The sequence below is a fragment of the Parasteatoda tepidariorum genome, chromosome 8, assembly GCF_043381705.1.
Source record: "Parasteatoda tepidariorum isolate YZ-2023 chromosome 8, CAS_Ptep_4.0, whole genome shotgun sequence".
Classification (NCBI taxonomy): domain Eukaryota; kingdom Metazoa; phylum Arthropoda; class Arachnida; order Araneae; family Theridiidae; genus Parasteatoda; species Parasteatoda tepidariorum.
The window spans coordinates 86,418,841-86,442,935 of NC_092211.1; the positions used below are offsets into that span (position 1 = coordinate 86,418,841).

At 31.8% G+C, this 24,095-nt stretch overlaps 1 protein-coding gene across 1 annotated transcript in view; it reads left to right on the forward strand.

The window, feature by feature from the left end:
• Positions 1–5,241: 5,241 nt before the first annotated feature.
• The window catches only part of LOC122270387 (uncharacterized), a 28,900-nt gene continuing 10,046 nt past the window's right edge, over positions 5,242–24,095 (forward strand). Inside the window, exons 1-4 of the mRNA XM_043047510.2 lie at positions 5,242–5,608; positions 16,397–16,558; positions 22,468–22,611; positions 23,826–23,917. Of these exons, the coding sequence (XP_042903444.1) occupies positions 5,535–5,608; positions 16,397–16,558; positions 22,468–22,611; positions 23,826–23,917 (472 nt within the window). The 5' untranslated portion in view covers positions 5,242–5,534. The remainder of the gene's footprint in view (positions 5,609–16,396; positions 16,559–22,467; positions 22,612–23,825; positions 23,918–24,095) is intronic.

Here is a 24,095-nt window from a genome sequence, read left to right on the forward strand (position 1 = left end):
TGTACATGTACATGCATATATGTACATGTACATGCATATATGTACATGTACATGCATATATGTACATGTACATGCATATATGTACATGTACATGCATATATGTACATGTACATGCATATATGTACATGTACATGCATATATGCACATGTATACATATATACATGTATATGTACATATACATGTATATATGTACATATACATGTATATATGTATACATATTTGCAGATTATAAAAATGTAATAATTGAGTTACCAGCCTCTATACTTTTAAAAAAGGTTTGTGGGAACATTTTCCCTCATTGGATTAAGTTTAATGATAAATGTGCTACTAGTTTTTATCTTAGAATTAAGAAACTCTTCACAATATGATTCCGAATGGGTAAAATAAGTTACATAATTTAAGAGAATGATTAAAGAGACAAAAGATGTTTTTGTGACTTAATTAATAATTTTCGAGCTTTAAAAAAAATCATTCAGGAAGTTAAAAATCGTCTCATTTTTCTTCTTAAGCCCTCGCATCTTTCATCCAGGCTTAAAATTATGGCCTTTTTTATTTTGCCATAGTTCTTAGAAATATTTCTTTTAGTTAAGTCTGTGATGTAAATTGAGTACTGGGATGTCAAAATGAGTATATAAAATTTTAATATGTTGCTTGATTTTAAACAAGTAAATCTAAAGAAAAAATTCATACATGCATAATAATTGTAGAAAATAATTCATTTACAGGGATGCCACAGGTGATTAAAAATGTAAGGAATGGGTAATTAATAATAATAAAGAACCTATTTGAAGAGATTCTAATTATCAACTTTTTATGCCACATTTCTTTTAATTCACTAGAAAAGGTGATCGCAATGAAGTATTATTATTACATATATAATACTTATTATATATATAAGTCATGGTGGTAGTTACGATTAATTACATAAATTAAAAAAAACTACAACGAATTAGTTGAGGTTAACAAATTTTGCTCACTTCAATTGTTTTTGCATAACTAATTTTGCATTAGGAATCAACGGATCTTTAGGTTTGTAAGTATTAACTTATATTTAATAACTAAACTATATTCCAATGACTCAAAAAAGAAAACAACGTTCATTTAAAAGTGAAAGAAGTGTGCTATTTATATTTATTTAACAGGAGCAATAATTCTTTTTAATCATAGCGAATTTGATTAATATTTTATAAAATAGGTAGAGAAAAATCAATATTAAATGTCAGTTTAATCGAATTTCAAAATTTCCCATTTTACAACTGCTATATAAGCAAGATTTTGAATTAAATAAAACGCGATGAAAATTTATGAAATCATTAGCTTTTTCATAAATTGGTATTTAATAATAATGCATTGCAATTAATAAATATACGGTAGAAAATATTGTGAATAAATTAAAATATTTCACAAAAACAAGATAATTTAGTAAATAAATGTCCTAATAAGTGAAATGTTAACTCCAATTTTTATGACAGGAAGCTTATTCAAAGTATTGTCTTAGAAAAACATAGTAGTGGTCACGAATTTTATTCGAATTTCGATCATTTAATACATTTGTGACCACTGCTATGTGTCAAAAAAAATATATCTTTATGCGAAATTAGCTCGACGAGACAGTGAACGTTTAAATGGTATCAAAACGAATTACTAAGTATACTTGTGCTATGTAGGAGGGAATTGTGTCTACTGCTGTACTAATTATTTAGTCAAAAACGAAGTAGCTGGCAGCCCAGTGTAAACTAAAAATACATAATTGTGATGAATAAGAAAATAAAAGGAATTATTTTTTCCCAAATTTTTTTTCAGGAATAAACCGTCTCTAATAATTCGCCTGTGGACATTTCGCCCTGTATAGTGGATAGATTCGAATAATTAATGAACATTAGAGTACCTCCCCTTAACTACTTTATCGAGTTAATTCATCACCTCTTTCACCAGAAAGCCTTCACACGGTTTTTTAAAGGTAATCCAATCAGACCACTATGAAGATAAACATGTTTACAAAAGAAGCTTTTAATAGAAAATCTTTGCAGATAGGACTAGAAAATATCAAAACTGTGGTAACTGTCTTAATGTGGAACTGACACCATATCATGTTTTTACTGCCCTGCAGTCGCTGCAGGCCTTCACCTCTTAAACTACTTCACAGAAGAGGATTTGTATTCATTTAATGCCATAGAAATAACAAAAACTATTCAAGCACACCATGAAATATGATTCAATAGAGGATACGACACCAACCAACCTATAGAAAATCTAGTAAAAATAAGACAGTGGTTTGTCTTATTTACTTGTCAACCACTACAGATTCAATTCTCAAATTTATGATAAATTACTCTCAATTACATTTTAGAAAAAATGTGTGCACAACTGGTTCACTTTTTAAATAGTCTGCGCTGACTACTTATAAAAGTATCGTGTGGAGGTGTAGGTAATGCTACGTGCATAAATTAAAAATTTTAAAGAAAAAAAATCGGTTGAAATGATGACTCCGATTTTTTTTAATGAAATCCAATGTAAGTTGAAACAAGAAAGGCAGTATTTTCACATTTTTTGTTACTGGATTATAATTCCTAAATTTTTTCGTTTATGATTTATCTGATTTTGATAACATTTTTCATTTATTTCTCTCTTCGACTTTAATTTGCGACGTTTAACGTGAATAGGGAGATTTCACAAATTTACTTTACCTTCAGTACGATCCCGTACGAAAGATTTCAAGTAAATGGGCATGCGCCCGTGAAAAAATATCAAACGAAAATAAAAGTGAAAAATAGGAGATTTTGCGAGAATCCGTAGGTTAAAAACGCTAAGGTAGTGGAATATCATTTTAATTTTGATCACAAAATCAAAATAAGTTATTTTAATGGACTATTTCTTTAAAGTTGTGGCATACGATTCTAGATGCTTTACTCTGCGTAAAACTGTGGTTCTGTGAGCAGAAAAATTGGGTACATTACAGATTTTGAAGAATTCAGCAATAAAGAATGCAGCTTATTATTATAATTAATATTTAAAAAAATATTATTGAACGTTATTGATTATTTTATTTCTTTTAATTAAATTGTGTAGTTAAAAATATATAATTTTGAAATAGCGAAAATACATCTGGTTTCTTATGGAACTAGTGCAATTAAACAACCATAATGTTAAACGAAAACCAATAAAATTATTTTTTAATTAAATGAACCAATGGTTGTAAAACCACACGATTCATTTCGAAATTTCATCAATACATTCGCATTTCATGTGCATGTTTTAACAGAAAACAACATTTAACAGCTATAAGCAGCTTGCTTGTAGCTTTGTCTTCGTAGCGTGAGTGATTTGACTAAGCCAACATAACGTAAGATACGTAGCATCCTAAATATACGTGAGCATGCGCAGTTGTTTCAATATTACGTACAGAAGCTAACGTAAAAATCCGAAATCTCCCTAAGGGGTTCCGAGAGTAAGAAACTTTTTAACTATTAATAATTATATTTATATCCAATCTAAATAATCTGTAATTTTTTTTTAATATTTCGGTTTATAGGAAATTATTTATGTATTGCCAATGAATAAAAAGTATCAAAATTTTAAAAAAAAAAATAGTTTTTACCAGTAATAATTATATTATATATGTTGCCGGCAAAGTATGAAATCCGGCATTATATAGAAATTCTAGGCATTGTATATAATGCCTAAAACTAGCCGGCAAAGTATGAAATGATTTATATTTCACACATTGCCTAGGCATTCTGTAGAATGACAAATGCTATTTAGACAAAGTATGAAATAAACGTCCTGATGAGTTTATTATGTAAATGATGTGCATGTTACTGTGAATGACCGAAATCGGTGGATGCTGACTTTCACCGGTGAATGTTGACAATCACACAGTCGCTTTGGTGAATGTCCGAAATATTTATTACATCCGATTTGATATTAATTTATTCGTGGATGTAATTACATTTATGAGATATTTTAATTTTTACTGACGGTAGATTACATTTATTTGATATTTTAATACTTATTGATGATAGATTAGATTTAAAGCATCCATGTTTGGAGTATCGGGCAAATATATACCGGACACTTGACCTTAAACAAACATCAGTGTAGGATATACCGGGCAATGGCACCTGATCTTAAAAAAACAACAGTGTAGGGTATACCGAGCAAATGTGTACCGGGCAGTGGGACTTAACTAGACCTAGTATGACTAAACCTTTGGCAAATGTCTGAAATAAGTACTAGGTTTAGTTAAGTGCCACTGCCCGGTATATCCTACACTGAGGTTTTTTTAAGGTCAAGTGATATTGCCCGGTATATATTTGCCCGATACTCCAAACACTGATGTTTCTTCTAATCTACCGTCAGTAAAAATTAAAATATCTCATAAATGTAATTACATCCACGAATAAATTAATATCAAATCGGATGTAATAAATATTTCGGACATTCACCAAAGCGACTGTGTGATTGTCAACATTCACCGGTGAAAGTCAGCATCCACCGATTTCGGTCATTCACAGTAACATGCACATCATTTACATAATAAACTCATCAGGACGTTTATTTCATACTTTGTCTAAATAGCATTTGTCATTCTATAGAATGCCTAGGTATTATACAATGCCTAGATAAAGTATGTAATACTTCTCATATTTCATACTTTGTCTAAAAGCATCCGGCATTATATAGAATGCCTAGGCATTCTATATAATGCCGGCGTTTCATACTTTGCCGGTAACATATATACAATCAATAATCCATAATTTTCTTTAGTATTTCAGAAGCATATATGAAATTGTTCATGTATGGCAAATGGTTAAAAGAATCAAAATTCAAATAAATAAATATTTTTGAGTAACACTGCAGTTAAAATGTTTTCTTTTTTGAAAAAAATTGCGAATAGATTAAAAATTCCCATTTGTATTTCTCATTAAGCTTTTTAATTCAAAACAAAACAACTGATTCAAAATAAAAGAAATACTCTACTATTCTCGATATTTATAACAATTATAAGCCGTAACAATTATATAAGCCGTAACAATTATTTATAATAATTATAAGTCTCGATATTATAAGTCGTAATTCAAGTGATTTATATCATTTTTAGTAAATACATACACCCATAACAAATTCGTAATTTAAAAATATTTCCTTCTTCGCATTAAATATTTTGAAAATAATTAGCAGTCTTTTTTGTTTGTACAGCTGCTAATGAACTTTTATTTTATTAAATGACGAGGTTCCGCAGAAAGAAGCATGATCATTTAGGGTTCCGTAGCATGAAAAAAAAAAGAAGAAAAATAGGAAACCGCTGCTCTAGGAGAAAACTCTAGAACGCTCTATACAAATTGCATCACATTAGAAGTGCGCATTGCCAAGAAATTCTTCTTCTTACCATTCGTAATCGCGATTGGTGAAGCAAATGATATAAAAGCCATTCTGTCCCCACCCCAACTTAACATTCCTTGCTCGGAAACTGATCTCATCATTATCAACTTAAAGCTCGCTCGTATCATTGCTTCACGCATTTGAGATTAAAGATGAAGTTGTTGGCGTTTTTCTTGTTATGCTTGGCGGTGATGGTTAACTCCACTCCGATGGAACGAAAAAAGAGGTTAGTTTTAATAACACACCATACACTATTTTTTTTAATATAAAAATTAGTAATAATTTTATAAATTTAATTTGTATTTACATTTTGACATGCTAAAATTGTATTTCATCTTCTACATATTGTATTGTTCGTTGTTTCAACGAATGTTTGATTTTATTTAAATCATTCAAAAGAGACGTGTTTTCGGAATTTATTTCCAAAATTTATTTAGAATTCATTAAAAATGCAACGTAAAAAAAAAACTGTGACTTCACGACAAAATTTTTTTAGCCGTGATAAAAATATGTTCCTTACAAAGAATTAGCTATTCATTAATTTAAAGTAATAGAAATAAATGAGTTCGCGAACTTTCGTTTTACAATGTTTTTATTACTTTGTTATATGACATTATTTCTTATGTTACATCTTACTAAAATGCATATTGTTTGTAGTTCGGATATATATCTTTGCATCAAATTTTTTTCTTCGAATTTTGAATAATCATAGATTATCTAAATATACCTTTCGAGTTTAAGACAGATAAAAGGGATTTATCCCTCAGATTGCTATGGGCTCATATGTGCGCGGCCATGGGTGAAGACTATGGGCGAAAATACATAACTATTTCAAAACTAAACTATTGGTGAATAAATATTATATATTAAAAATACGAAATGTTTGGATCAGTTTCGTATTGGATATAGTAGTATCTGGATTGTGTACCCTTTTGATTTAGAGCAGTCAAAAGGGCGTAAATATCGAAACATATTTAACCCTTTAGACTTAGATCAGTCAAAAGAGTTAAGTATGTTTCGATAGCGTATAAAATTTCGGCAGTGTATTAAGGAAATATTGTAAACCATCACGTAATATAAAACTTAGATAGATTTAACGAAATATTGCCATAACTTTATTACAAATTTTTCAAAATTTTAGTTAAAAAGGAAACTGAAATTTTTGGTTACACGTCTATTTTCTTTTTCGCTCTTTCTAATAATTGGAATTTTAGAAATGTAATAGTTCAAAGAGGTTACTAAAATTGCAAAAAGTGGTGACTTATAAAATTCAAAATTTTCTTAAACGAATAAAAATGAGCTATGTTTTATAGCATATTATTTACAATTTGCTTTTGGAAGTAAAGAAGTTAGGTTACCGTCGCACTAAGTGCTATTGGCGACGCGCTGTGAAATATCCCTGAGGTTGTACTGAAGACAAGCCTCACAATTTTTATCCCCTGCTATTGTTCCCTCATAATTTTTATGCCTCACAATTTTTATCCCCTCATTCCTTTGGTCACTTCCTCAATTTTGATATAGATCTGAAGGGGAAGGAAATTTTCTACAGATCCCTGTACCCATGTTACTGCTCACCGACAGACCACAGGACTTTCAATTCGATGGATTTTCCAAGCACGTATTTCGCATGTACTCTGTGGGTCTTAACGAAGTCAAGGATCGAACCATAGCCCCTTCGGACCGGAGTCCGATTCTCTAATCACTGGGCTACCACCAGGGATCGTGGAATAAAGGGGGGGGGGTTAGTCCCCTCACATTATAAAAATAAAGGGATACAGCTCCTTTTAATATTAAACTTTTTCACTCACTTTTTTGTAATTAAATTTGCAATATAAAAATAGGAAATTTTTTGGTGACTAAAGAAATTCTAAAAAAAAATTGAAATCGAAATTTCTAAAAAATGTCTCCATTTCAAGCGACTTTTAAAATTTCCTTGGTGAAAACTGTTACCAAATCATTCCTTACTCCATTCTCCCGCAGAGGAAATAAACGTCCCTATATATTGCAGACCGATGGGGAAAATCTTGGTTTCAAATGCCCCATCTAACATAATGAAAAAGCCAACCAGGTGGCTGAGTGGTTAGCGTGCCTGAATGCGGAGCCGATGGTTGCGGATTCGAATTCCGCTCAGAGCATGTATGTTTCTTTCTCTCTCTCTGTGTTCTATGTCCTTTTCTCTGTGTGAATGTACCCGCCCTATAAACGGGTTTGTGGTTGTATGATGTGGGCGACGTTACTCCACCGCCGTGGCTTAGCCATAGATACTCACTGGGTAACGATAAGAGAGTAGTAATTCTGTCATTTCTAATAGACCCAAGTGGTACCGAAACTCATGTCACGCCATTAGACTTTTTGAATTATAATGATAATTATAAATGAGTTTTATCACCACTACATATAAATAATTACACCGAATATATAAAAGCATACTAATTTATACGATAGCGGATTTTAACCCTATTGAAAATATAAATATATTTTGGAGTAAGATTGTTTTTCGGTGATTGTTTTACTACCACTTGAGAAATCCATTCTCAGAAAAAGTAAAAGTTGGTAGGTATGTATTTATATATAGAGAGGGGAGGGAGAGATACTTTCGCGGTCACTGCCTAACCACCTCCCTATAAGTAAAGAATGTCTTTGCTTCAAATATGAAATGAAAGTAATAGTGGTTAGCAATAGTTATAATTAAATAATTAAAGAGAAAATAAATAAATAAAAGCGAATTGAATTTCTACCACTTTTTACATTTATAGTCGCCTGCGACATCCTTGAGTTTAAAATGCTAATTAATGAATGCAAACGTTCATTAAGCTGCGAATCTGACGCAGCGTTCTTTCTATGAATAAACATGCGCTTTTCGACGCATTTCGAATTTTAACTATTAAAAATACTCTAAAGGCAATGGCTAAGTATAATTTTAATTAATAGAGTTATTTTAACTTCTTACAGTTATTTGTCATCTATACCATACCTTACAACTTTTCAGTTTTGGGCAAAATACTTTTCCCAGTTGTAATGAACTAAAGCTGAAATTTTGACACAAATAGGACTTTTTTAAAAAAAAAAAAAAAAAAAACGTTCTTCAGAGCTTTTTAATACGAGCTTTTGTCTATATGATCCTTTATATAACTGTTTAAATAGTTTATATGTACTGGCGACCAAAATTCTTTCAAATCTAATTTCTTANAGATTGCTATGGGCTCATATGTGCGCGGCCATGGGTGAAGACTATGGGCGAAAATACATAACTATTTCAAAACTAAACTATTGGTGAATAAATATTATATATTAAAAATACGAAATGTTTGGATCAGTTTCGTATTGGATATAGTAGTATCTGGATTGTGTACCCTTTTGATTTAGAGCAGTCAAAAGGGCGTAAATATCGAAACATATTTAACCCTTTAGACTTAGATCAGTCAAAAGAGTTAAGTATGTTTCGATAGCGTATAAAATTTCGGCAGTGTATTAAGGAAATATTGTAAACCATCACGTAATATAAAACTTAGATAGATTTAACGAAATATTGCCATAACTTTATTACAAATTTTTCAAAATTCTAGTTAAGAAAGAAACTGAAATTTTTGGTTACACGTCTATTTTCTTTTTCTTTCTTTCTAATAATTGGAATTTTAGAAATGTAATAACTCAAAGAGGCGACTAAAATTGCAAAAAGTGGCGACTTATAAAATTCAAAATTTTCTTAAACGAATAAAAATTAGCTACGTTTTATAGCCTACTTTTTACAATTTGCTTTTGGAAGTAAAGAAGTTAGGTTACCGTCGCACTAGATCTGCACTAAGTGCTATTGGCGACGTTTTGTGAAATATCCGTGAGGTTGATCTGAAGACATGCCTCACAATTTTTATTCCCTGTAGAGGAGATCTCATTCTCCTCAATTTTGATATAGATCTGAAGGGGAAGGAAATTTTCTACAGATCCCTGTACCCATGTTACTGCTCACCGATCGACCACAGGACTTTCGATTCGATAGATTTTCCAAGCACGCATTTCGCATGTACTTGGTGGGTCTTAACGAAGTCAAGGATCGAACCATAGCCCCTTCGGACCGGAGTTCGATTCTTTAATCACTGGGCTACCACCAGGGATAGTGGAATCGGGGGGGGGGAGCAAAGGGGGCTTAGCCCCCTCACATTTTAAAAATAAAGGGATATAGCTCCTTTTAAGATTAAATTTTTTCACTCTCTTTTTGTGCAATTAAATTTACAATATAAATAGAAAAATTTTTGGCACCCAACGAAATTCTAAAAAAAATTTTTAATCGAAAGTTTCTAAAAAATGTCTCCATTTCAAACGAGTTTTAACATTTCCTTGGTGAAATCTGTTACCAAATCATTCCTACTCATCATCTTCCCACAGAGGAAATAAACGTCTCTATATATTGCCGACCGATGGGAAAAATCTTGGTTTCAAATGTCCCATCTAACACAAGGAAAAAGCTGACCAGGTGGCCGAGTGGTTAGCGTGCCTGACTGCGGAGCCGATGGTTGCGGGTTCGAATTCCGCTCAGAGCATGGACGTTTCTTCCTCTCTCTCTCTCTCTGTGTTCCATGTCCTTTTCTCTCTGTGAATGTAACCCACCCTATAAACGGGTTTGTGGTTGTATGACGTGGGCGACGCTACTCCACCGCCGTGGCTTACCATAGGTGCTCACTGGGTAACGAGAAGAGAGTAGCAATTCTGAGACCAATGGGAAATAGATTCAAGTGTCCGCTATTAACCAAAAAAAAAAAAAAAAACATAATGAAAAATTTGAAAAAAATACCCTTAAATGAGACATAAATAATTTACTGGTACATAATTTCTTTCATTAATTTTATTTTAATTTTAAAACAGTTCGAAATTGCTAGTTTGTATTTTTGATTGCCATTTTGTAATGTTTAGATAATTCTGATAAATACTAAATAATAATTCGGTTAATACTATATATATATATATATATATATAGGGAGGGGGAAGAGATACTTCCACGGTCACTGGCTACAACCTCCCTATAAGTAAAGAATGTCTTTGCTTCAAATCTGAATAATATGAAATGAAAGTCATAGTGGTAGTTTCAATTAAATAATTAAAGAGAAAATAAAGAAATGAAAGAGGATTGAATTTCTACCACTTTTTACATTTATAGTCGCCTGCAGCATCCCTGAGTTTAAAATGCTAATTAATGAATGCAAACGTTAATTAAGCTGCTAATCTGACGCAGCGTTCTTTCTATGAATAAACATGCACTTTTCGACGCATTTCGAATTTTAACTATTAGAAATACTCTAAAGGACAATTTATATTATCACATATAATTTAAATTAATAGAATTATTTTAACTTCTTACAGTTATTTGTCATATATACCATATCTTACAACTTTTCAGTTTTGGCAAAATACTTTTTCCAATTGCAATGAACTAAAGCTGAAATTTTGACACAAATAGGACTTTTTTTTTGAAAAAAAAAAACGTTCTTCAGAGCTTTTTAATACGAGCTTTTGTCTATATGATCCTTTATATAACTGTTTAAATAGTTTATATGTACTGGCGACCAAAATTCTTTCAAATCTAGTTTCTTAAAAACATTTATACAACAACTACATATTTTCGGAGGCTCCGAAAATTCCGTAATTGTTGGAGGATATGCTATACGGTGACAACAAAAGTCACCAATTTAAATATTTTGTTACCACATTATTTTATGATTATTAGTTGTCATAAAATAATATTGCTTATAATCGTATTTTATAATCGCCATCGAACAACCGATCCAATTTTGAGTCTACCAATATTCAGTTCAGAAAACAATGGAACTTCTTTATCAAGTTCTGGGAGGAGTTGAGCGGACAGGAACATTAGTAGTCGTAAACCCAAAAATTGGGTCGGCTGTTCACCTACGGTTAAAAAGTGAAAATAAAATACTGGGAGAAATAATTTACCTTCAAGAAGTACCTTTTGATTGAACTAACCCGCATTTGCGTTGCTTGGAGAGGAAAACCTCCCATGGTTAGTCTAACGGCAAGGGGGCTCTAATCCGTGATCCATGTATCACTTAGAATATTTTACGTCAGAATTGTCACCGATCCTAGCCGGGATCAGAATTCGTATCGAACATCCAACACTGGGATTCAAACCTCGTTCACCTCACTGGGGGGCTAGCTCTCTATTTCCTAAGCTCCCGCGCGTCTTGCTCACTTTAAAATTTCATTCATTATTTATCGCCTACTATTTGATTCCTATAAATAGATTCCTATAAATATAAAAATATACCCTATAAATAGATTCCTATAAATGATTCCTACTATTTGATTTCTATAAATTCCTATAATGTTCTGCAAAGACCACCCTACTATATATTTTTAATGTTTCCGTCAAAAAGTGCATGATTAGAGATTGTAAATAATTATTTATGAGAGGAAACAAGCTATAGGAATCACTAGTAAGGAAGAATGGGAGTAACTAATACTTGAAAAGTACCAAGTTTTCATCATCTGACCACTTGATGAAACATGTCTAATAGTCACATGTCAATGATTGTTACAGTCTCACTTTCCTCAATAATGATCCGATTCGTTAGATTTCGACAGCGTGTTTATTTTTACTTCGCCTAAATATCAATTTGCCGTCCCTAATGTGCACAGATTTTTAACCTATTATTTGATTCTGCAAAAATATATACATATATGTGAAGATTAGAGAAACAATTATGCGTCTATCACTGAGCATATTTTACGTCATCACTGTGGTCGAGCCTGGTGCAGAATTCGCCTCGACCAGCCATTGCTGGGATTCGAATGCGTTCACCTCATTGGGAGGCAAGCACTCATATATTTTAAATATATGAGTGCTCACAATAATTTAAATGGCATTTTTGAGTATCCAGAGTGTAAAAGGTTAAAATAAACTAGTAAATTTTAAAGATACGCTTTAAAAAAAAAAAGACCTTGAAAAGCTTTTGATTGCAAGTTACTGTTTATTAAATAATTTTCCGATTCTTGTTAGAATGACTTCATTGTTGAGATTTTTTTTCTTGATTTTTCTGTAGATTAAAAGTCCTTCGAACTCATTCTTTATCATCGTTCTTTGCTTCTTTTTTTGTTTACTCCTTTAACTTTAAATCTTATCATAAACTATCGTGATCTTCATCATCAAACGTAAACATAAATAAAAAAAAAACGAAGTTTCTAACTTTCGTACACAATAAATTTTATTTATTTTCTTGTAGGGTATGAGTTTATTCAGGTCAAAGTCAGATTTACTTCACATTTTTCGATTTGATTGAAATTTTCATATGTTGTAGTTGAAATTCTCCTGAACAAAAGTCCTCATGGGGGCCCAATGCTAAAAAATGAACAAATTTTGAAATACAGAGTGTTAAGCACGTAGGTTCTAAGAGTCATTTCTGTATATTCACACAGACCTAAAGGTCGATGTTCAAAACTCAGTATCTCAAAATCTGTTCATTTTTTTAGTCCTTGAGAATTTTTGATCAAGAGGGTTTCAACTACTACACATGAAAATTTTATCCAAAACGACCGAGTCCTTCCTTTTTCATAGCTTTCACTTGTTGACGTATGCCTGTTTTAGGCTGAGGGGTGAGATTGTTCGTGCTTTCCAGTGGCGCCATCTATGGTTCGACTTCTGCCACACCCATACGTCACACCCGTTTACAGGACGGACTCATTCATTCATCCACAGATCGTAATTTTTGACCTGAATCAGAGAACGATCGATATCCAATTCAATACCCCCAGAGGTATTGATTTGTTATGGAAACATGGAGGACTTTGTGACTCGACAGATTTAACGTGCATCAGTCACCATTTACTACACGGGGAGTCTTCGACCTGCGGGGTTCGAACCCACGAACTCTCGGACATGGGCCCAGGGCCCTACCGATGAGGCTACCCCAGCTTTCACTTAAAAAATCCTAAACATTAGGACATAGCTCAAATCTCAGCGCGCTGCAGCGAAGCGCCATTAACTGATTCGTTGGATTTTTGAGACATGTAATGGGGGAATGTGTAAAGTGGGAGTAGAATTGGGGGGAGAGGGGGTGCCAAGCAGCAAATAGTAAAGTCATGAGTGGGAAACTAATCGGTTGAACATGTTATAAAATCGATAGGAAATTAAACATAACTGAGATTTAACTAGATTAGAATTTAATAATATTTACTGGGGTCAAAATAATATTAACATTTACGCAGGTGCATACCTGCCAACTTTTACTCTTTCCGAGAAGGGATTTTCAGAGTGGTTGTAAAACAATAAACGAAAAACAATCTGTCTCAAAAATATATTTACAATTTGATCCCGTTGAAATTCGCTTGCGGAAAGATTATTATGCTTTCATATATTTATTGTAATTATTTATATGTAGTGGTGGTCAAACTCACTTATAATTATCATTATAATTCAAAAAGTTAATTGGATTAACCTGAGTATTGCTACCACTTGAAATATGAAAATAAAATCTTCCGGAAGAGTTGGCAGGTATGCAGGTGTAATAGAATAAAAAAGAATAATGGAGAAAATACATACAACTATTAACATATATTTACACGGGATTGACAAAAATGTGTCAACGACAAAGAAAAGATTATATAAGCGATAGATAGTCCGGCAACTAATCTTGTCTGTGACTCTGTTGTAGTAATGACCCAGGCGTCCTTTTAAATTGAAAATCCTAAACATCGCGTTTTGCGACTAGGTATATTTATTGAATAAATACAGTGGAGAGAATAAAAATGTATTAAAATACATTTTACTGTCTTAGCTATCACTTTTTTTTTAATGTTTTAAGGAACTGCAAGGGCTTTCGAAGCCAAAATATACATTTCATTTTGAGAAACGATTGAGCCAATCCCATTAAGTACCAACAATCCCGCAAAGTCTTTTAGAAAAAGGTTAAGATTATATCTCCATTATTCTTAAAATTCATGTTAGAATAGCAAGACAGTCGTGTTCATATTAACATTATAAATATGTAAATTTTGATCCAAAACTGAAGTGATAGCCAACGCTTCGTGTTAGTCTAAGCATGAAAGTCCTACCACTTATCCCCAAAAAGTGCTTTTTGCGTCAAAATAAAATGTTGCATTTTTGCAACAGTAGTTTTAAATGAATTAAAATGTGTTTCTTTTGCAACGCTTTTTAATTAAATGCACCAATACTGAGCATTTTTATGACGCAAAAATAAATTTTTTACGGCCTTTTAAATATATAAATACGGGAGAACGTTGCTTGACTGAGGTAAATATTAGGTCTGCCCGCTTAAAGAGACGTGTGTAATGGAGCTTTCGCGGACAGAACTTTCAGATAGACATAATATCACGACTTTCCTAGAACAACAGCATTATACCAGATATGCTCAAAGGAGTTAATCTTTATTTTTATATTAGATATTAATTAAGAATTCTGATAAAGACGTGTTTTGCTTAATCTAATAACGTAAAGCTTCCGTTATTGGAAACACATAAGTATATTAGCAGAGAACCACCAATTTTACGTCTAGAATACGCATATTTCACATTTAAATTTTAGTAAGTATTCGTAAAATTTACGTAACACTGACACTTTGAATTAACTAAAGAACGTAAAATGATACGTAAATAAATTCGTTTTTTTAGAATATTTTACCAACCACTTTATAGTAGGTAAGAATAAGTATACATTATGTTTACATGTTATTTACGTCAGCAGAAAGCTCGGGGGGAAACGAGGCAGTCTGCCACGAAAACTTCTTCTTTCTCTTAAATTTGTTGTCCCGCAGTGGACTGATCGTTAAGATACGGTTCCCAGCAGATCACCGAAGTCAAGAATCACTGACTGCGGTCAGTGTGCGGGTGGGTGACCACTTCGATCAGTCTGCGTAGGGACCGAGGGTGTGCGGTATTGGTCCTCGCTAAACTGTTCTACCGTAAAGTGCTCGACTCGCGTGCAGATCGTCGGGCTACCGAAGGGGGGGGGGGTGCCATCCCCTCTGCAGAGGATCAAAATTGTGATGCATGTCTTCGGATCCTCCTCAGGGATGTTTCCCAGACCGTCGCCAATAGCTCATTGTGCAGCTCTAGTGCGACGTAAATGAACAAATCAATCAATGAACTCTTAAATTTGTTTGTTTAATCCCGCTACTTCATTTTAATTTTCTCTCAGTAAATGTTACTGAACCCCAACTTTCACCTTTCAGTTGCGCTTCGGCGATTTATTATTTATTCCCACTCAGATGAATTAGTTAGAGCCCCTAGCGGGGCTGATGCTAAGATAACCACCACATATGAGTATGAGATGAGTACGTCAACAGAGTAAATGGCTCTAAGGCCGCAGACGCCCAGTTCCACTACAACGAACGAACGAACGTCAAAATTTATGTAAGTTGAAACATCAAATTATGCAAAAAAGTGGTTATCCAAAAAGCAGAAAATTTGAGTAAATAAATTCGAACCGAAATTTAACTGGTAAATTTGTTTCGTCAATAATACGTAAAATACCTACAATCATTTTTACTAAATTTAAATAATAAATATTCTTTCGTAAAATATACGAAAGCAATCTTACCGAAGGGTAGCTGGTAAAATCCACTCCGTTAATTTAACGTAAAATTTACCAAAGCTTTCTTACCAAATATCTCAATGGTAATATCATTCCGTCAATAAAAATTTACGTATAAAACGTATTGATTTTACCAATTTCCCAAAAAATTACGTTTAATTTACGTATCATGCTACATGTGTAGCACATAATATATTAAACAGCCAAGTAACACTAGTACATGCTACTATTTTAATGTTTCATAACCAACAATAAAAAAATAACGACAATTTGCTCATGCTGTATAGAGAATAGAGTTGAACATATAAAGGCCCCACTACTTTCAATAGCTTAGGGCCCGGCCAAGCTTATGACAGGAACAATCCAACGTTTATTTTACATTCCAAATTATAATAATATAAGTTATATTTTGTTTTACACTTGTGTGTTATATTTTTCATTGTCTTAAAATTTTAGGTCTGTCATGACAATGGCGTCAGGATTTCCTTTTGGTACAGGTGCTTTCGCTGGTACAGGCTTTGGAGGATGGCCTATGTTTAGTCCCTGGGATATGCCAAGACCTTACATGCCCATTCCATGGCCTATGTTTCCAATACCAACTAGGCCGTGGTATGAAGGGTAAGTTCAGCTGTTCTGTTACTTTATTTTCTTTCAAATATTTACAACAAAAGTAAAGATTATAAGAATTAATTATCATGGGTCAACTATATCAGTATACTAAAAATAATTCATTATTAGTTTTCCTGTATGTACCTGTTATATAATTATATACCGTTACAATAAAATAGCTGCCAACTTTTACTTATTCTTTATATTTAAAGCGGTTTCGAAATTAAAGGTTTCAAATTTGATTCTTGGAAAATGTATTTGGTATAGTTATGCCAACATAAGTAAATTGTATTGTTCAATGTTTATTCTCAATTTCCTATTCTCTTTAAACTGCTGTATTTTTTTTTATTTGTAATTTTTTAATTTTATATTAAGTTTTTAATAAGAATTACGCCTTTTTCGATATTTTGAAACTATAAAAATGAAAATTTAAAGGTTAATTTTCAATTAAATCTCCCCACACTTTAAGCTTCCTTAACTTTTTTTAATCGTTTTTAAGTTTAAAATGAAAAATAATTAATCATCACAATAATTTGGAGATAAATATAAACTTATCTATGTGCGTCATATCTACAGAAATAGAGGTCAGTGATTGAGTGGACTTGGCTACTTGAAATTGTTTAGATACTCGTCCAATAGATTATTTTTAAAAGATAAGCTTAAATTGAAAGAAGCATTCCACTAAAAAGGGGAAAATTTTTAAGAAATAAGGTTAATGGACTAAGCTTTTTTATAAGATATATATTTCATAATCTACGAATAATATTTTTTCATTCATAACTTTTTTATCTGATAAAATTCTTCGCATAATTTTAGGCTTGCTTTAAAGGTTTAAAAAAAAATAAAGAGCATTGTTTACAAACAATGAGGGTTAAGTTTACGAATTCTTTAGTATTTTGCATTTAAATTCAGTTTAAAAATTGTGTCGATTTATTGGTTGAGAGTGATGAAATGTAATGAAAGTGAATAATTTTTATCTAGTTTACTTTTCATGAAATTAACTGAAATATATTTGTGTAAATGCAGTTGTATTAATGAAAACTTATGTGTTTTTCTGAAGTACTAAATGACAATATTGCAAAATATTTAATAAAATTTTTTTTAATTTTTTTGCGAAATCAAACAAATTTTATTATTTGATTACGCGCTTTTAATAAAATATTTCTGAAAAGAATATACGAGGTTCCCACGGTTCCTGAAAAATTTTAGTAGTAAATTTAGGTTAATGTACAATATATTTCTTATTTTAATATACCACTTCGCCGTTAAAAGGTTTAGAAGCTCGATTTTTCATGCATTTATACGAAAATAATTTTCAGTGGTGGTTACACAGAAATTAAATTATCGAAATTTGTTTAATTTTCGTTACCACTTTTTAAAATTTACAAGACTCGCGTGAACCCTAATATGCATATGTTAGCACAGTGTTTCCCATCCTAGTTTTGACTCATTTCACTATTTCTAGAAACTCCTTGATCCAATTTCAAAATTAAATACTTATATTTAATACATTTATTCAGATTTTTTCATCTCATGTTTTAAAATAGAAATAGCATAACATAGAAAATTGTGTTCAAATTGTGTGGAAATTAATTCCTTTCGTGTTCTCAAACTAATTATTACTGCAAAATTAATTTAATCATGAACTATTAGAAAAGAGTCTTAGTACAACAGGAAGCCATTCCGTGTTTAGTCACTTTTTGTTCAAGCAATACCAGTGATATATTTTTTGTGGCCAATTTTTGGATGCATGGAGAAAATTTTCAACGCTTCAGATTTAAAAATCTGTTTCGATAAGATAATCAACTGGAATGGAAAGAATGTCCTGTTATCACTTGCTAAAATTGGCACATCAAAGGCCAAATTGTTGTGATTTCTCTTCAAATATATTTGTGGCATTAAAATCTTTTTCCAACAAAAATTACTAACGCACTAAATCTAACTCTTCTTTAAAAAATTGGGGAAGTATTCAGTAAATGAAATATAAAGAAACAGTTCCTAAGAGATTTCGCTCTAAATCTAGCTCTTATTTAGAAAATTCTGGAAAGTATTTTATAAATTACAATCCAAAAGAATTAGTTCGTAATAAATTCCCCACTAAATCCAACTCTTCATTAGAAAATTCGAGAAAGTATTCCGCAAATCCAAAATGAATAGTTTCTAATGTATTTCGCACTTAATCTAACTCTTCCTTAGAAAATTCGGGAAATTATTGTGTAAGTTACAATCCAAAAGAAATAGCGCCTAATAGATTCCGCACTAAATCTAACTCTTCATTTAAAGAATTCGAGGCAGTATTCAGTAAATTACAGTAAAAAAAAAAAGTTCCTTATTGATTTCGCACTAAATTTAACTCTTCATTAAAAAATTCGGAAAATATTCTGCAAATTACAATCCAAAAGAAATAGTTCGTATTAGATTCCAACTAAATCTAACTCTTCATTAGAAAAATTCGGGAAAGTATTCTGTAAATTACAATTGAAAAAAAAAAGAAAAGAAAAAAAAAATAGTTCTTGATGGATTTCGTATTAAATTTTATTCTTCATTCGAAAATTCATTAAAATATGCCGTAAATTAAATTTGGAACAAATGGTTGAAAGAAATATTGGTTTTTATTCGATAAGATACTTTGCAGACAGAAATGCTTTTTTGTGTCAATTCAATCATGTTAAAATGCTTATCAATTCAATTCCTATTGCCATATCTCGTATCGTTTTCGAAATAAGATCACTACTTCCTAATGTTTCCACCAGATAGCTTTGCAGGTGGTGTCATCAAGTAGTGCAAAGGAAGTCACCATAGAAGAGTAAACTTGCCTAACTAACGCGCTGTAGTGCGGAGGTAGCGGGTTCGAATCCAAACGTAAGCGTGGATGCATCTTCGTGATTTCCTTTTCTAACTTCTGCTATTTGTCCCTCTCTTTGTCAAGGTTTTTCCTCTGTTTGTTAAACTAAATATATAATCTTGTCATGAAGAATTATCTGGACTTTAGAACTGACAAGTAACTTAAATATTTTAAAAGTTATAAAACTCTTTTTTAAAAATTTCCAATTTGACGACATTTTTGCACCTAGATAAAAATTATCAAAACCACTGCCGTGTTCTATGTTTCTGCAAATTTTTATAAGCCCAGGTAATGCAGCATTGGAGTAAGTTTTTAAATAATAAAAAATTAAACCACAAACGCTTTTCACTTTCACAAAACTGAGGCTTTTCTCCGTATTGATGTTTTTTGCCATTTTCAAAATAAGCGTAGATAGCGCTGGCCTTAGGCTAAACTTGACCTAACAGTCATGAGTAACAGTTGCAAACTCACAACAGTCATAAAAATAGTATACTATTCGCAAGAAAGCATCGTTTCATATTACGACAGAACCTTTGAAAAACAGCCTTAAGCATATTTCAAGGAAAATAATACCACATTTTATAAAATTTCTATGCTTTAATGAAATATACCTAGATACAACGTTTTTGACTGAAATCTTCCATAGATTAAAAAAAAATAATGGATAACCACTTTTTTTTTTTAATATTAATCACTTCCAGACAACAGACTTAAATGTCCACATTGTATACGTTTATAGCTGCAGTTACGAAATCGGTAGATTTTCATTTATGTCATTTCATAACTTTGCAATAGCATCAAACCTAAAACCTCAGTCTCAGAATTAAGATAATTTTAATACTAAGAATTAATATTATGCAAATACAGAAATGGAGAAAAAGAAAGTAAGGTAATGTTTTGCCATTTTTCAATCCAATGCTTCCTCTTAAAGTTCAGTCATTATTGCATTGAAATCAGAACTAAGGATAAGATAGATCAGCTGCTGTGATTTCATCACATCAACAGGTGAAATACAAGCTAATTATATATTCGTTAGGCTAACAAGTCCAAAAATGAAAGTCTCCATAGTATAAACAGCTGTTACTGTAGTCAAGATGACACGTGTAAAATTAATGATAAAAAGATTTTTAGGAATTCCATATTATTAAAGGAGTTTTATATTTAATTGAAAACATTTTAAAATGTAATGCTATTGCTCAATTGATTTTAAATCTTTTTTTTTTTTGCTTATACAGGGTTATGTTTCATTTATTTGCTGTGGTTGCATTTATGTTTATTTCTTCTAATTATTTTAATTTTGAATCTTTTAAGTATAAGGTTTCGTTTGAGTTGATTAAAACTGTAAGTTTAACGTTGTTATTATTAAAAACACAATGTGAATCTCGAGTTGCTTAATATGTTATGTTAGTATTAAGCAAATGATGACACAGATGTTGTACAATATCGACTGATTATTCTCTTGTGCAAACAAAAAAAAGTGGACACGAGTTATAAAGCTTAAATCAATTTTTAAGTGCTTTTTTATTAATTAAATGATTATACCTATGAACAATTAGATTTACGTTGAAAAAAATCTGAAGTTTCGGAATATAAAAAAAAAAAAAATGCATACTTAAAAATTCGAAAATCTTTTTATAATTACCAAATTAATTAATAAAAACAGGTAAGCCAGAAGTAAAAAGTGGTAGAAACTCAATTTATTTTTAATTATTCATTATTTTCTCAATCACTCATTTGTAACTACCACTAGGATTTACGTTTTAAATTATTTATATTTAAATTAAAATCTATAATTTCAATTGTAATCTGAAAAATAAAAGACAACTTGAAATGTTACCAATGTTTAATCTGTTTTTAATAGAATTTTATATATTTAGTCACCCGGTCAACCTTGCAAAAATCATTTATTTTATCTAAATTCCTCATTATATAACATATTTGTCTATTGCCTGAAGGTATTATAATTTATTTTGGTATTTTTATAATTATACATAATTTATTATTAATTATATAATTTATATTATTTATTATAATTTTCGTTATTTTAATTATTATAATATATTTTATTATTATATTATAAATCTATTATTATAATTTATTTTGTTATATTTTGCAATTATAATTTAACGAATCAACCAAACGATATGAATAGAAATATGACAAATTAAAATAAAAAAGTTGCAAAACCTTACCGTTTTGCTACTCTTATGTAATGTTATTTAACCGCAATACATTAAGCCAGCTTTTATGTTTTAACCGTCACTTTTTCCACTTGAATCCGATCCCCTGGTAACAGTTAAGCTTACTTTTTCAATTTATTACTATTTTAGGCATCCCCTCCGCAGAGGATCAAAATTGTGATGGCATGTCTTCGGATCATCCTCCGGGATGTTTCCCAGACCGTCGCCAATAGCCCATTGTGCAGCTCTAGTGCGACGTAAATTAACAACAAGAACTATTTTAGGCTTTTATCAATACTATTTCAGGCCGGGATAGCCTGGTTGGTAGCGCACTGGGTCCATGTCCAAGAGTTTGTGGGTTCGATCCCAGCCGGCCGAAGACTCCCCGTGTAGTAAATGGTGACTGATGCACGTTAAATCTGTTGAGTCGCAAAGTCCCCCATGTTCCCATTACAAATCAATACCTCTGAGGGTACTGATCCAGGAGTTTCCTTGTCTTCTAGGTTGGTTCAAAATTACAAATCTACGGCGTTAGCATTAAAAACCCTAAATAACCCATTAGTCGAAAAACCCTAAATTGGGTCGGCTGTTCACCGACGGTTTTAAAGTAAAATAAAATACCTCCGTGGCGATCAATCTCTAGTTGTACCGAAACTAGAGATTGATCGTTCTTCAAGTCAAAATTACATTCTGTGGATGAATGAACTGAGTATGATTGGTTCCTCCCTGTAAAATAGGAATGTGTGGCTGAAGTCGTATTCTTGTCCATAGATGGCACCACTTTGAAAACAAGAAACGCGCCCTCTGCCTTACAACTTCGTTAGATTTCAAGCAAGCTTGCTGATATTGGTAATCGGCATAAGTAACAATGATTGGTTTATTTATTTTTGTAGGGAGAATGTATGCACAACTACCAAAGAGATAGAGGATCCAAAAGAACTGCAGGAATGGTTTGATGAAGCCTCTCCAAATATAGACTACAACCACCAAAGTGAACAGTGCCAGGGAACGAGTTCAAAATATGTCTGCTTCAAGAGGTAAGAATTTCCACTCCTATACTAGAACATGTAAAAAGGCTATTCTTTTTCCCAAAAAAGCAGCAAAATGGTTTAAGCGTCCCGGTGTGTAGTTTATGATATAATCGTTTTCTTTTATTTTTTTAATGGGATATCTGCACGGGACGTCCAGTGGGTTGCTCGATCCTAATTGGGTGCTGAAACGTGGCATTTGTTTACGTTAGCAACTGCTCTTTCCATTCCATTTTGAGTAAACCCAGTCCATCAAGCATCAATTCTCTTAAGCGACACATTCTTTATTCTTTTACAAAAATTTCAATTCTTTCACTGTATATTTTTTTACATAATGCAAAGACTAACAGGAAGCCACGTAGAACATAAACAAACAATTTATGCATCGAAGTTGTCAGGTACACAAAACAAAAATACATCACGGTTACAATAAAATACATAAACAAATAATAAATCTAAGTTAGGTAAAAGACGTAGGCACCAAAGAATTACATTTTAACAAATTCGTTGTAGGATACGGTGTTGCATTTAATTAACTTCATGTTTATTAACATTCTAACTTATGTGAAGATACTGAGTTTGACTTTAATACGCTTTTTGTTTATATGCGATGAGCTGGCGCTAAGGTCATAAGTCACGTGTCTCTGTGTCAGTGATCGTCTTCTTGTTGAGTTGCAAGTACCCAACTGAATTTATAAAATAGTAAAAATGTTTCGTTTCAGAGAAAAAGGGAAAACCGAGAAATTATAATTGGTACTATTAAATAGATCGAGGGAAAATTATTCTTTCTCACAGCTCATGAAGGGAAAATTAAAAAATGTTAATTAATGCATAACTGGAAGTCAAAAATAGATTAAAAGACAGGATGTGAATGTTGAAGTATGAGAAAAAGCGTTTTGCTCAGTCAAGACACTAAACAGAAACCCGTGCAAATGTTTCAGTAAAAATATTCTGGCATGCAGCAAAAATTGCTCTTTATATTTCATCCAGTTAGGAGTGCTTTTTCTGCTGATGAACTTTTTATCAAAAGTTTGAAAAATATTGAGAACAAAATCTCCTTTCCTAAACAGAACGCAGTAAAATGTATATTCCAGTCTCTTTCCGTTTTTCTTAAATTCATTTTTCAAATTGGCGATCCATTTCTGTGGAAGCCGGTATGTGTACATTGTATACTGAGTAATAAACAATGAAGTAAATTTTCTCGTATTTGAATGTGCTTACAGGTACTCAAGCAATGGGGTGTCAAAGATGCAAATTACTAAATATGAGTGTTGCCATGGTTTCGTACGCAACGGTGGTTCTGGATGCATTGAAAGTAAGTACCCTTTATGACTGTAATTTTGTTCAAAACAATCTTAAATTATACAGGGAGCTCTGTCATCACCACCCATAATTTACGTTTTTAGAATTCTTGACAGGAAATATGCACGTTAGGACTCAATCGCCACTGAGGTGGATCGTATATGAAATAGAATTATTTTTTTATGAGTGCC